At 46.5% G+C, this 12,451-nt stretch overlaps 1 protein-coding gene across 5 annotated transcripts in view; it reads right to left on the bottom strand.

Moving 5' to 3' along the window:
• Positions 1 to 12,225, bottom strand: part of unc5b (unc-5 netrin receptor B) — a 38,706-nt gene extending 26,481 nt beyond the window's left edge. For 2 of the 5 annotated variants that reach the window (XM_057047861.1, XM_057047864.1), the window contains exon 1: positions 11,564 to 12,223. In XM_057047861.1, the coding sequence (XP_056903841.1) occupies positions 11,564 to 11,639 (76 nt within the window). In that variant the 5' untranslated portion in view covers positions 11,640 to 12,223. Of the gene's footprint in view, positions 1 to 11,563 lie in introns of all 5 variants that reach the window. The other 3 variants (XM_057047862.1, XM_057047860.1, XM_057047863.1) reach the window with 3 other exon arrangements.
• Between the last annotated feature and the right edge of the window lie 226 nt (positions 12,226 to 12,451).

Here is a 12,451-nt window from a genome sequence, read left to right as displayed (position 1 = left end):
TTAATGTGCGAGACACCGCCTGTGGTCGTTCTCATGCCCGTGGAGCCACTAAAAATAACACCAATCAACAGAATGACACAGAAAGTCAGCACGAAGGTGAAAAATCGGGATTGTTAGCTGAGCAGAAGAGGTAATTTTAGACTTGTCAGATACATCATGCAGACTCGTCTGAGCCTCGCCGTGTTCTGAGGTGGTCCGCATAGCAAGGTGTGGAGATCAATAGCATCCATTGACCAAGGTGCAGCTCATCTAATCCTCTGCTACGCGCAGGAAGGAGCGGGACACACGCCTGAACCTCTGAGGGCGAGCACAATAATGAAATGTACTTTGCAGGCCAAGTCAATGTCCACCAGGGATGGTTCCCACACTCGCTTTAGCTCCTCCATCTCCCACATATGAAGGCACATCCTCACCCACCACCCTGCGTCCCTGAAATCACACGTGTGATTACAGATCGGACAATAAGACTCAGGGTCACTCAGAAGCAGGAATAGACACGCATTCTCTTTCTGTCGCTAACTCATTGATTGAGCACCTCGGGGCAGCATCACAATAACGGCGCCTTGTCCCTGAACCTCGGTGCAATTCTATAATTCATTTTGACTGAGAGCAAGCGGCCCTGCAGGATGTTAAGTGCAGATCATGCATATCTGAGGGACCATCGGAGAGTGAGACGGGGCTTCCCAAAGCCGCATTCACTTTTGCCTTTTGTTCGGCAGCTTTACTTATTAAAGCCTCACGTTAATGAATCATTGAGATTTTACATTTTGAAATGTTTTTTTAAGCTAAACTCTTACAAAAGCAGAGCAAGAATGGAGCCACCGTGCTGCAGATGTTGTGGTGATGTTGCTTTTATTCCGAGCTCGCTGCGATTGTCGTGCACACATCATTATTTATTCATGGTCATTTGGAGATGGAGCAAAAAGCAGATGGTGCTTAAACACTGTCTTGAAAATGCTAAATAAATATCTGAATATTAAATTGTCGGGGAACTTTCAGGCTGACACGGCAGCTATAATACAGATGGAGCTCCAACTTTAGCTGTTTGCATATTTTGGAGATCATTAACATGAGATCAGGCTGTTTGACTTTAAAAACGAGTTATTGACTTTTAACCTTCTACCTTTAGTGTTCTGATATCGGCAAATCAAAACCACGAAGGAGGGTTTATGTTATGGCAGTCAACCAGGGAATACTGTATTTGTACAAGCAGCAGAACTGTTTTATTCCTCTCTCTTTGTTTTTTCATCCACTTCCCCAAGCCGCAGCTATCTAGGGCAACGGTCAGCAGTTTTAATCAATTTTCCAAATGTAAGAACACTCCCAGCAGGACAGTAGGGAATGAACATTGCAATAATAATAACACAAAATCTAATCTGAATTATGCTCTAAAGAGATTAGGTCAGAATAATCCCCAGAATAAACACAGGCGCGGAGGAGGGGGCGCCACTTGTGATCAGATGCAGGGAGGAGAGTTGCAGCGTACACGTGTAGATGTTTTTGGTCCTGATGGGGGGATTTGTGGAAAGTTGTGTTTGATTTTGGGTGTAAGAATGATGAGGGTGTTTATTTTGGGAAATGAGAGTCTGCTGGGGACTCACACAGAGTGCTATTATTAAAGTCTTATAAAATGCTTCCTATTGCCTGATCAAACACAGAGAAATTCCCTCAGTGTGATGGATTTCTGAACAACCCCAGACAGAAATTCCTATGGAGGATATTCATTTCCAGGTGGAATCCACGCTTATTATAGTCAAGTAGTTATATTCTGAACCGCATAGAAATACATTAATGTTGTAGTAACAGTAGTCGTGGTTTGTATTCAGCAGCATGCAATGATTCAGTCCTCTAAAGCTGTGGACACAGGAGAGTCAATCAATGACAAACTGGAAGCTGAATCGTACAAGCGTGTTCAGGGCAGGGTCATTTGATTTGAGCTGATTTGCTGAGATCCCAGCAGGGTTTCGGCTGTGGCCTCCCTGGTGCTGACTCTGTGCGCTGAGGGTTCAGGGATCAGACCACAAGGTCAGCGGCGCCTTTCTGCTGAGCAGGCTATTGTCCCACAGCTGCACGGCCACACATCTCCCAGTCTATTCACAGTCTATTCAGCAACTCGGGCTAAGTGCATCGGAGGACTCCGGACTATTGTCCGATGCCAAGACTGTTTGAGCTGCACGAGAATGCTCACTTCATCTCCTGGTGGCTTCAGAGAAACTGTTAAGTCTGCGTGAATGGGGGCGGATTTACACACACCAAAAAAAAAAAAAAAAAAAAAACATGTTAAAGGCATTCAGGCTGGCTCCTGTTCACAAACACGCTGCCGCTTGACCTCATCCGTGATCCTTGCAGCACGTCAAACCACACTGTATCGCCTCTGTTTGTTCGCTGCACACACAGCTCAGAGCTGCACTCAGAAGGCAGAACACTTGTCTTCTCCGGCCATGGCAACCATTACTGTCTATCTATGCTATATATTTGCAAGCACGCTATGATTGCGTTATTGTTGCGATACAAAAAACACATTAGAATGCCGAACTATCCACAGCAAGGAATTACGAGACAAGCAGTGTCGCTGGCAAATGATCAATTCTCACAGGGTTAGGCGAGGGTATGATCATAAACACAAAATGACCATATCACACTCAATAAAAAAGCCATCTGGAAGCATCAGCACTTCCATGCTCCAAATTAAGTCGGAGTGCAATGACTTTTTCATTTAAAGTGCCTCGAAAGGGCGCCGTTATTACCCTCCTGGAATGCAAAGGTTCATTGGGCCAATTAGAGGTTGCACCAATACCAATGCAGGGCCATAATAGCCCACCTTTTTCTATAATTGCTCAGCGCCATGACTCATGGGCCAGATTGGAATCTTGGCCTGTAAACGTGTTCTGATTATGCGTTATTATGCGTTATACTTAAACCGAATGGGGGAGCGGCCGACTTCGTTCCCACGGTGCTGGAGATGTGTCGAGCATGTGTTTGTGTCACAGGTTCCATTGAAAAAAACTCAACCGGTGATACCACTTATTAGGCCTCCATAAGTGGCAGGTAAAGACAAGGGCCTGGTGGTGGATCAAAGGCTGTTAAAAGTCTCCACCTATCAGGAGGTAGTTAGGGGTATGTGGGGGGAGGGGGGGTTGTTTGTGGAGACAGACGCCCTCATCCAGGATCTTTCTGTGTAATTACACGCCACAGAAGACCTTCATTCCTCTCTTCTTCACAGAGAGAGATGAAAGACAAGAGAGACAGGGGCATGTAATCGCTGCTCTTGCTTTGGGGGGGGGGGGGGGGGGTGAGGGACACATAGAGTAGAAGGACAAAAGGACGGTGAGTGGTGGGGTTTTAATAAACCTCCTCTGTCTCTTGTTTACAGAGCCTCGCCTACTGCTCTCCCTCGCTCTCTCTCTTTCTCTCTCTCTCTCACACTCACACACACACACCACACACACACACACACTCCACATCTTTGACTGAACCTTCCATTATTCTCAGTTTTCAGGTCTTTGCCTCAGGACAGATGTGTAAATTGTTGTGCTAATGTAAGGCCCACCACAGAGAGCTTGAGAGGGAAGGACAACTACACACTTCGCTCCACTGTACAGCTGTCACTTAGGAGAACATAAAGGAGGCCGCTGCAAGCACCCGAGTGCCCACAGGAACACTCACAGCATGTCTGCACAAACACACACACACAGACACACACACATGGGGGTACTTGGAGAAGAGTGGGTGAATGTTGAAATGCACATATAAATGTTCTGTTTCTTTCTCTCATTCACATGCTCCATGAAGCCCAGGACAAATAACCAAATAAATAAAGCACAAAGGGCTTTTCCACTGTAAAAAACAAAACAAAAAACAACCAAATAAACTCAAGACATTTTTCCATTACAAGCTTTATCTACTCTAGAATGGCAGAAGAGGGCCGAAACACCCGAAAGGCACCTGTTGATAATCTTCTTTTGCTTCTGCGGCGGTGCTAAGATGGTAATCTGAGGAAACTGCATTGTTATATAGTTTGGCAGCATCTGTTGTTTACAAAAATGATGGCACCCATCATCTTCAGCACCTATCTGTGACAAACACCAGGCAGCAGATAAACCCAAAACAGGCAATTCACCAGCATTTCTACCTTAAATAATCCCCACCAGATATCCACAGAGCTGGTGACCAACAGTCAACGGGGGTGAGAAAAGTGTCCAAATCTGATGACTGTTGGACTAATCCGTGTTGCTTGCAAAACACATTTATTTATAAAGCCAAAAGACGTTGAAAGAATACCCGGAAAAAATGTCCAAATTTTGTTCTCTTTTTAAATTTTGATTTCACTGTGTTGTACAGAAAAAATAATCACCTTAATTAATTTGTGCTGTATGCCTGTCTGACAGTTCTGAGACCCCCTAAATGGTACATTTGTCCAAGAATCTGCCCGTCCATCTGTCCGTCACCCTGGCTCTCTACATGAATTCCCAGCATTTGTATTTATTTGGCTGCGGAGGAGGACTGAAGGAGCTGAGCGCAGCCAGAAGATTGAAGTTAGACAGAGACACCGCATAATATTTAATGACCCACTATAGCTATACCTATTCATTGCTCCTGGCAGCACTTTGAAATGCAAAGGAAATGGTCCCCTGTTAAAGAAATTACACCATGATGAATCCGTCAGCAGGAGCATGACTACATGAAACATGTTCCTCCTTCATCTGAGGAATAATGATGCAAAGAATTCTTTGATTTAAACAACAAAAAAAAGCTTTAAGCTGAGGCAGGATCCCGGATTTAAAAACAACGTGAAGCCCATCTGATTAAAATGCATGTAAAGGGCTGAGGAAGGGACCTTATACAGACGCACACACCCACCACATATCCACACACAAAAGCAGAGGAACCCAAAGTTAATGAACCCTCACCGGTCCGCATGGCTGTCCATCTGCTTTCATAATCCCCATAAACAGCACTGCCCAGCCAGTCAGCCAGCCAACACCCCCAACACACACGCACACTCTCACACACACACTCACAACTACGTTTTTACGCACAAATGTCATCTGGAAAAAGCCTCTTAAGGACAAAACATGCACGCGTATGTTAGTGAGTGTGTGTGTGTGTGTGTGTGTGATCAGGGAAAGGTGAGTTTAAGGTCGGCTCCGGAGCCCATCTGGTCAAGAGCAGGTAAGAGGCTTGGAACACACCCCCTGCCACTGTTGGTGCCTGTGTGAGCTCATACACCTAAATCTAACCTTAATTACATGCAGGTACATCTGTCGCGTCAGACCCCCCCCCCCCCCCCCCCCCCACTTCACACATGTCCCTCATATGAAACGATTCCTCATCCTGCAGCCGCAGAACGCCTGGTGGCCTTTTCGACGTGCACAGCACACACCTGGGACGGTGACTGAGCGCGGGCGATAAATCGGGCTCCCTGCTGTGCAATCAGAGCAGCTGCCAGAGTGAGGGCGATGGGTGCAGAGCGGAGTGCTAGATTGTGTCTGGGTGCGTGACCCCGCAGTGACCCACGCAGGAAAGGGAGCAATAATGCATCTGGCATTGCATCACGCGCAGTGATGACTCGGCGGGACTTGATTAAGATCTGCGTCACTGAATATTTGCTGCGTGAGGATCCCAGTCGGAGCCAACGGAGGAAACGTCCAACTTCAATGAAGCAGTCGGGGATGATTGCAGGAGTTACAGGGCGGACGGGGGCAAATCTGGTTTTTTTGCTTTTTTCTTCGCTTCGCTTTTTGCTGGGCCTGTGATCTAAGAGAGAGCAGGAATGGGGGATTACTGCCCCTCCTCCGCGTGTTTGTATGTGTTGGCATATGTCTTGGGGATGAAGCCAGATACTGCATAGCTGACATTTCCTTTTGGTATCATATTTAAAGCTCAGACTGACGAGAAGGGAGGAGAGGAAGTGAAAAGACGAAAGGCAAAGGGAAGCAAAAGCATGGGAGATTAGCCCAGTAAAAAGTGCTCTTTCTACTTCTGATAAACTTAAAGGGATAGTTTGGCCCAAAATATAATAATAAATACGTAAATGTTAAATAATCAGTTTCTGAGTCTACAAAATCCTTACAGAGTTTCAGACATTGGACTTTGCAGCCAAATCCAAACAAACTGAAATCATTTGAGAGCACTTCTTCATTTGTTACAGGAAAAAACAAACCCATCTAACACCTTTAATTGCAAACATTAGACTTTGAATCAAAACTACGACTTTTACGACGTTTCCTCCATTGTCTTTTTGTGAGCCAGCACCACATTTACACTGTGTAGGCAGTCACAGTTCTTGGTGATCACATGGAACAGAATTAGAATAAAGAGAATAAAAGTGTATATTTATGCTAAACGCATGACACAACTGGTGCCATTTCCAGACGAATGTGACGGTGGGGGGTTTTTACATCCAGAGATGGCTCCGCTGACGACATTTGCTTCAGCTGCTGCGCAGTTTACAACCAAATGTTCCGTTTTCTGAGCAGTCTTCATTAAAAAGGCCAATTTGTAATTTGATTTTTCAATTAAGTCCCTAAATTGAGTAACAAAGCAGCACGCACGGACGCGCGCGTGCACGAAGGCTCTCCTTGAGCATCAGTCGCTGTCACTTCAAACACAGGGGACGGAACATTTCCAGCCTCGCTGTAGTGTACTGCTGTTGCCTAGGATGCGGGACAATTTCCGTTTCCTCCTCCAGCTTCAGATGCGCATGTATGCTCAATATGCCCGTCTCTCCGGGGAGGTCTGTGTGTCATTCCGCCACTTTAGACACACCAGCTGCTCAGTGGGCGCTCTGCTGTGTTAAGAGCATCTTCCCACCTCGCACAAGCCCCCACTGACACCCACATCCACTTACCCGCTGACATGCAAAGTTTCGCCTCACGCCCCTCCTTTACCTACCCCACTGCAACCCTGCCCCCCCCCCCCCCACACACACACACACCCACACACATTCATAACTACCCAGAGGGCAGATGGGACCCTAATAAGCATTACACTCAATAGAAAAAGGATTCTTCACAGTGCCTTCTAAAGAGCAATCCCCAAACCCAGAGCTGCCTGGAATAAAATGATCAAGTGAGCAAGATAAGGATGACAGAGGTTGGTATATGTGAGACTATGCAGCTATAAATATGCCTGATGAGACTATCAAGAGACTGGAGAGAAGAAGAGGAGGAAATGGGGACAAGTGAAGGCAATTCATTAATGCAGATAGGGGATAAGCAGCGGAGGGAAAACTCATGGAAGAAAGTGGAGTAAGGCTAACGGCCGCTGCCATCTCACATCCCGCACACTTCCGCTCCTGTTGGAAAGTGTATTATTTACACAATTCGAACAGAGGAGCCCACATGGCAAATCCAAAGCAGACTCAAACACAAGCATTAACAGATTGGCTGTGGTCTAAGCTCTGGGTGGACTCGGCTCAACCGCCAGCTGAAGAGAAAAAAGCCTCTGCTAAGAAGATGAGGGGGGGGGTCTTCATGCGCCGAGAAGTGCCTTTTTAGTCAAGAACACACATGCTGCTTCTGATCTATGGACATCAATCTAAAAACTTTTACCAAGTGTGTGTCTGAAGTGTGTGTCTTAAAAGTGTGTGTGCGTGTGCAGGCATGTTTAAGGGGGTTGCTCAGGAACTGCAGTAACCCCCTGCAGTGATCCTGATCCTATTGGTTACGATGCTCAGAGTACTGCTGGGATCTTAAATGAAAATTCCTGCACTCCCCCCACGGAGTGACCCAGCAGGTCTCCCACATAAACGCTACCTCTTCATCAGAGGCTATGGCGCTGTTTTGCATCGGGGGGGTGCGTATGTATACGGGGGGAGGGAGGGCTGTTTAGCGTTTCATCTCTCGTGACGCCGCGCGTGCGTGAGCCCAATAGAGAAGCGATCTGGTGAGTTTCACCTGACGCACACGAAGAAACTCACGCAAGCCGCTGTTGAAGCTGCGAATAAGTGCATGTGTGTGTTCTACTCTGCCCCCCCAACTTACCCCACACAAAGGGGCAGAAAAAGCTCTCCGTAGTCTCCTATTCATCTAAAGCACAATGGAACCCCACAGAGGTTTTCTTCCTGTTTGCCTGTCCATCCCACCCAGCTGCCCCCCCCCCCCCCCGACAGGGAAAGCTAGCGAGACGTGGGTACCCTGTCCTGCAGGCTCGGCAGCAACTCCCATCTGTCACTGAAACTCTCCACCCATCCATCCATCCACCCATCGACTGACAGAGCAAAACTAAAACTGTCAGAGGCAATTAAAAATCCTTTATCCTGGGGGGGATTTTAAGTCCTTTCTTAAAATGTGGGGCTGAAATTAAACATTGGAGCATTTCACAAGCGCTTTAAATGAAAAGGTAGGAGAGACCATCTGCTGCTCTGACATAAACAGGATATTTTGAAACGGGATCCGAGCAAGTACTACATGAAATATTTAAAAGATAATTACCAACTGTACTGTGACATTTTTTTCAAACAGCATGCTGCTTTAAATAGACATCAGCTTGGCAATATCGATTAAATTGTTATCTAATCACTTTGAGGACATATTGTCTTTGTAAGACAGCTCTTGTGCTTCAATCTGTTGTACATTCAACTGAAGTCTGTCCATCCGCTCCGAACTTTCTTATCGTGGTAATTTCTCTTTCCAATCGTTGATGTCAGCTTCCTCTTCCATTTACCACGCTCTTTTCCCCTCCTACAGAGAGATTTCCTTTTGGCAGCAGATTTATGGAGGAGTCTAACATGCCCAGTATTGGGAAAGCATTAAACATGTCTTCTCTTAATGCTGCGAGCTCTCGCCATCGATAAGAGTCTTAATAAAAAAACATCCCCTTGCTGGATTTATGTGTCTCTTTTTCACTTTTCACCCTCCTCAAAAATATCAACCTCTCAGTTAGGCACTATTTAACTGACCCCCCCCCCCCACACACACACACACACACACACACATATACACACACATATTGCCTCTCTCTTGGACCGTGCCAGAGGTTTAATGGTGCTTGAATGCCACTGCTGTGGACTTTGACTCCTCGCTTTATTCTCATAACGGATATCTAAAAACTCCAATCTCAGATCAATTCTGAGATTTCAGCTCTCGGTGCTCTTGCTTTTCTTTGCTCCTGCTCCCCTATTTCTTCAGACACATGAATAGCCCAATGTGGTGTGCCGTTCGTGTATATTCTCTGCCACAGCTCCGGGCCACAATTGGCACCCTCGCTCCAACTGCTGTTTGATCTAGTCAATAAATGCCTTCTGGGACCCTAAAATCCTTCACTTCCTCCCAGAGTCATCCAGGACAGTTACACCTATGGGAGACAGGCAGCTGTTTGCTTTCCACCTCTCCTTCACTGTCTCTGATGTCAAGAATTTGAGCACCATAAGCAGATTTTAAATATTAACAAAGACCACTTTGTACGCATGAATAATACAGCAGGGAGGGCAGAGGCCGGCCGGCAATCCCTTCCCCTGCCGCCTGATGGTCATAAAACTAATGCACTGCTGTGGGACAGAGTGTGGCCCGGTCCGGTCGGCTGACAGGAGTCACCCGAGGGAGGCGACGGACTCGCAGGAGAGTGGTATCTGCTTATTTATCACGGCGCCCAACCACCTGTCCAGATTTCTGCAGATGCAACAGCCTGGCAGCACCTTTGTTATGACTACATGCTTCATAGACACTTTAATCTAATCTGACATCCCAATCTGTTGCGTTTTCTTTGAAGCCAAAATCTATTTGTCTGAGGTGAGCTTTGTTGTCACATTCCTTTCTTTCCATGCATCTGAAAGATGCATGCCTAGCTGTGGGAAAAGCACAGAAACTGTTGAGCACGACAACAAATAGCTTCATTTTCCTGGCTCATACATAGTCAGGAGCAGGACTGGCACGCTAAAGACAAATTAAACGGCACGTCTTCGGAGGCCGTTGCTATTCAGGCAGTGCTAAATGGGAGTGACTGACATGCTACGCTCCCTGACTCTAAACACTGGCTTGCTCACCCAAGATCTTGACCTCCTGAGGCCAGTCGGTCCCTCTTAGTGGGCATCACCTTGTGTTTAGATACATTTCAAGCTGTGCATAAAAAAAGAGATCACATACGGTTTGTGATGTTGATGAACCCATTAATAACAGCCAACAGACTGAGGCACAGTGGACAGCATGGTACTTAGTCCAGACAAGTGTTCCAGGCAGTCTAGGTAATTAATGTGTGTGTCAACACAGAAAGAGGAGCGCCATATCGTAGAAATGTGATATCTCAGCACATCAACACAATGCAGGCAGCGAGCGGGACTGGAGGGATCTTGAGTGAGGCGGTAGCGGAGAGGCAGAGGCACAACAGGAGAGAAGATTAATGCAATCTGTCTGTCCTATCGTGCATTCACTAAGCACATCGGTGCCTGCCTCCTGCACAGACACAAACTTTACTGAGGCACCCTCAGCTTTTGCCTCCTTCTCCTCCTCCTCCTCCTCCTCGCTGCAATCCTCCCCAGTTTGTATCAGTCTTTCTCATTTTTCACGCAAGGATTTGACAATAGTCCACAATTTTTATAACTCTAAGCTGCTTTTCTGTCCCACCTGTTTAGGGGAATAAGAGAAGTAAAAGTATCTTGGACTTCAGATAAATAAAGAGCCAGGCCTGGACTAATAAGAGTGACTGCAGCCTGATAATTAAAGCAACAAACTCAATGTCTGAGTTCTGATGTATCAGAAGAGTGCTCTAAAATGTTAGTAGATGCTGCTGACTTTGTTCTTTTAACTGTAAACAGAACTTAATCCACAACAAATCCCATCTCTGTTCCCCATTTTAATCTGATATGGCGAAGGAAGGCGAGGATGTAAGCAACAAAAGAACAAACCGCCACACACAGAGCAGTGAGTGGGTGAAATGCTGAATGTAAGACTGGAGACGGGCAGCGTCCAGGGGGTGTCCCATCAGCTCAGCCACCACAGTGACCTGCTCCACCGACAGTGATTTCATCTCCATGAGAGCTCCAGTCTGTGACTCTGGGCAATCTGCTGATCAAAGCGTGTTCTGCTCTGCTTGCACTGAAATTCTGTCTAATAAAATAATGATTAGAAAGGTAGGGATGGTTTGAGATCTGACTGCATTCAATATTTCAAAAAAGCACAACCAAACTCAAAAACGAAGCTAAATTTAGATTCGGCTGTTTCGTATCAAGAAGAGAAAGAATAGAGAACAGATATTTCCACCCTAAAGCACTTCTGACACTTTGACTTACTTTTCACTTGGATTTTTTTTTCTCTACTGTTTGGAGGAGGCCAAGATGGCACGGAGCAAAACCTTAATTACTCCCTGCGCATCGGGGAGTTTGATCTTTCTGCTCCAAGTTGAAAAAGAGTTTTGGCCTCGGGTGTAAAGTGAAACAAGTGTGTGAAACAACCGCAACCAACAACCTCTAAATAACCCAAACACCGTAATTCTCATAAAATTACAGTAGTTTCGGTTATAGAAGGTGGGAAATGTTTAAGAAAATGGCTGTTTTTGTTGCCTTTACATTCTGTTTGAAATGCTCAAACGAAACAAAGATGTGGCTCCATAAGACATCAAAACTTACCTGCGCAACAGACGACCAGGAGGAGTAGAATGAGAGGAGCGACACCTTGGCGACTCTGCATCCCGACAGAAAGCATCTTTTACGGCTGCGCCGATGGCAACTTCCCGGGTTGTCCACGCTGCTCTCACCGGTGGTGCTTTTGTCACACAAAAGCGGGTTTTTTTGCCCCCGAAAGAAAAAAGTCTTTAGTCCCGATAGATCAGCAATCCAGTATTGAACACTAGGTGCTGTTTTTTGTGTTAAATAGTTTAATACACTATTGACGCAAACTGCAGTGCCGAAAGCGCATCCACCGCGGAGCCGCTTCTGGGAGCGGAGAGCAGCTCGGAAAGGTTCAACAATCAAAGTTTGGAGAGGTTTGAGGTTTCACCTCGCGGAGACTTTTCATTTCCAGGTGAAGTTGAATGAGAGCCCCGTGACGCACAGCGCGCAAGGCACCCAAAAAGTTGGGGATAGGGACGCGTTTCTACGTCGGGAAATTAAAATTAGATGTCCGCTCCCGAGTCACGAGAAGCTGGACGCGCACAGACACGAGTCCTGGGGTCCGCCCGAGGCTGTCCTGCCTCCACCGAGTCCGCAAGGTGTAAACAAGAACACGGGCATCTACGCTGGAGCACAGTCCCAGAGCCAGCCTCTACCAGAACTACCAGTCCGCGCCTGGCCAATCATGTAATACCCTCCTCCTCCTCCTCCTCCCCTTCCACCTCCTCCTTTCCGAAGGAAGGTAAACTAGTGGCAAGTGAGGAGGGAAAAGATGGGAGGAGAGAGCGAGAGAGAGAAGAGAGAGAGAGAAAACCTGGACCTCAGCGCGCACAAACCAGTGCCCAAGATTCACCGTGTTTAAAGAAGAATGAATCTATCTATCTATCTATCTATCTATCTATCTAT

The sequence above is a fragment of the Takifugu flavidus genome, chromosome 11, assembly GCF_003711565.1.
Source record: "Takifugu flavidus isolate HTHZ2018 chromosome 11, ASM371156v2, whole genome shotgun sequence".
Taxonomy (NCBI): domain Eukaryota; kingdom Metazoa; phylum Chordata; class Actinopteri; order Tetraodontiformes; family Tetraodontidae; genus Takifugu; species Takifugu flavidus.
This window is presented reverse-complemented; position numbering and strand designations above follow the sequence as displayed.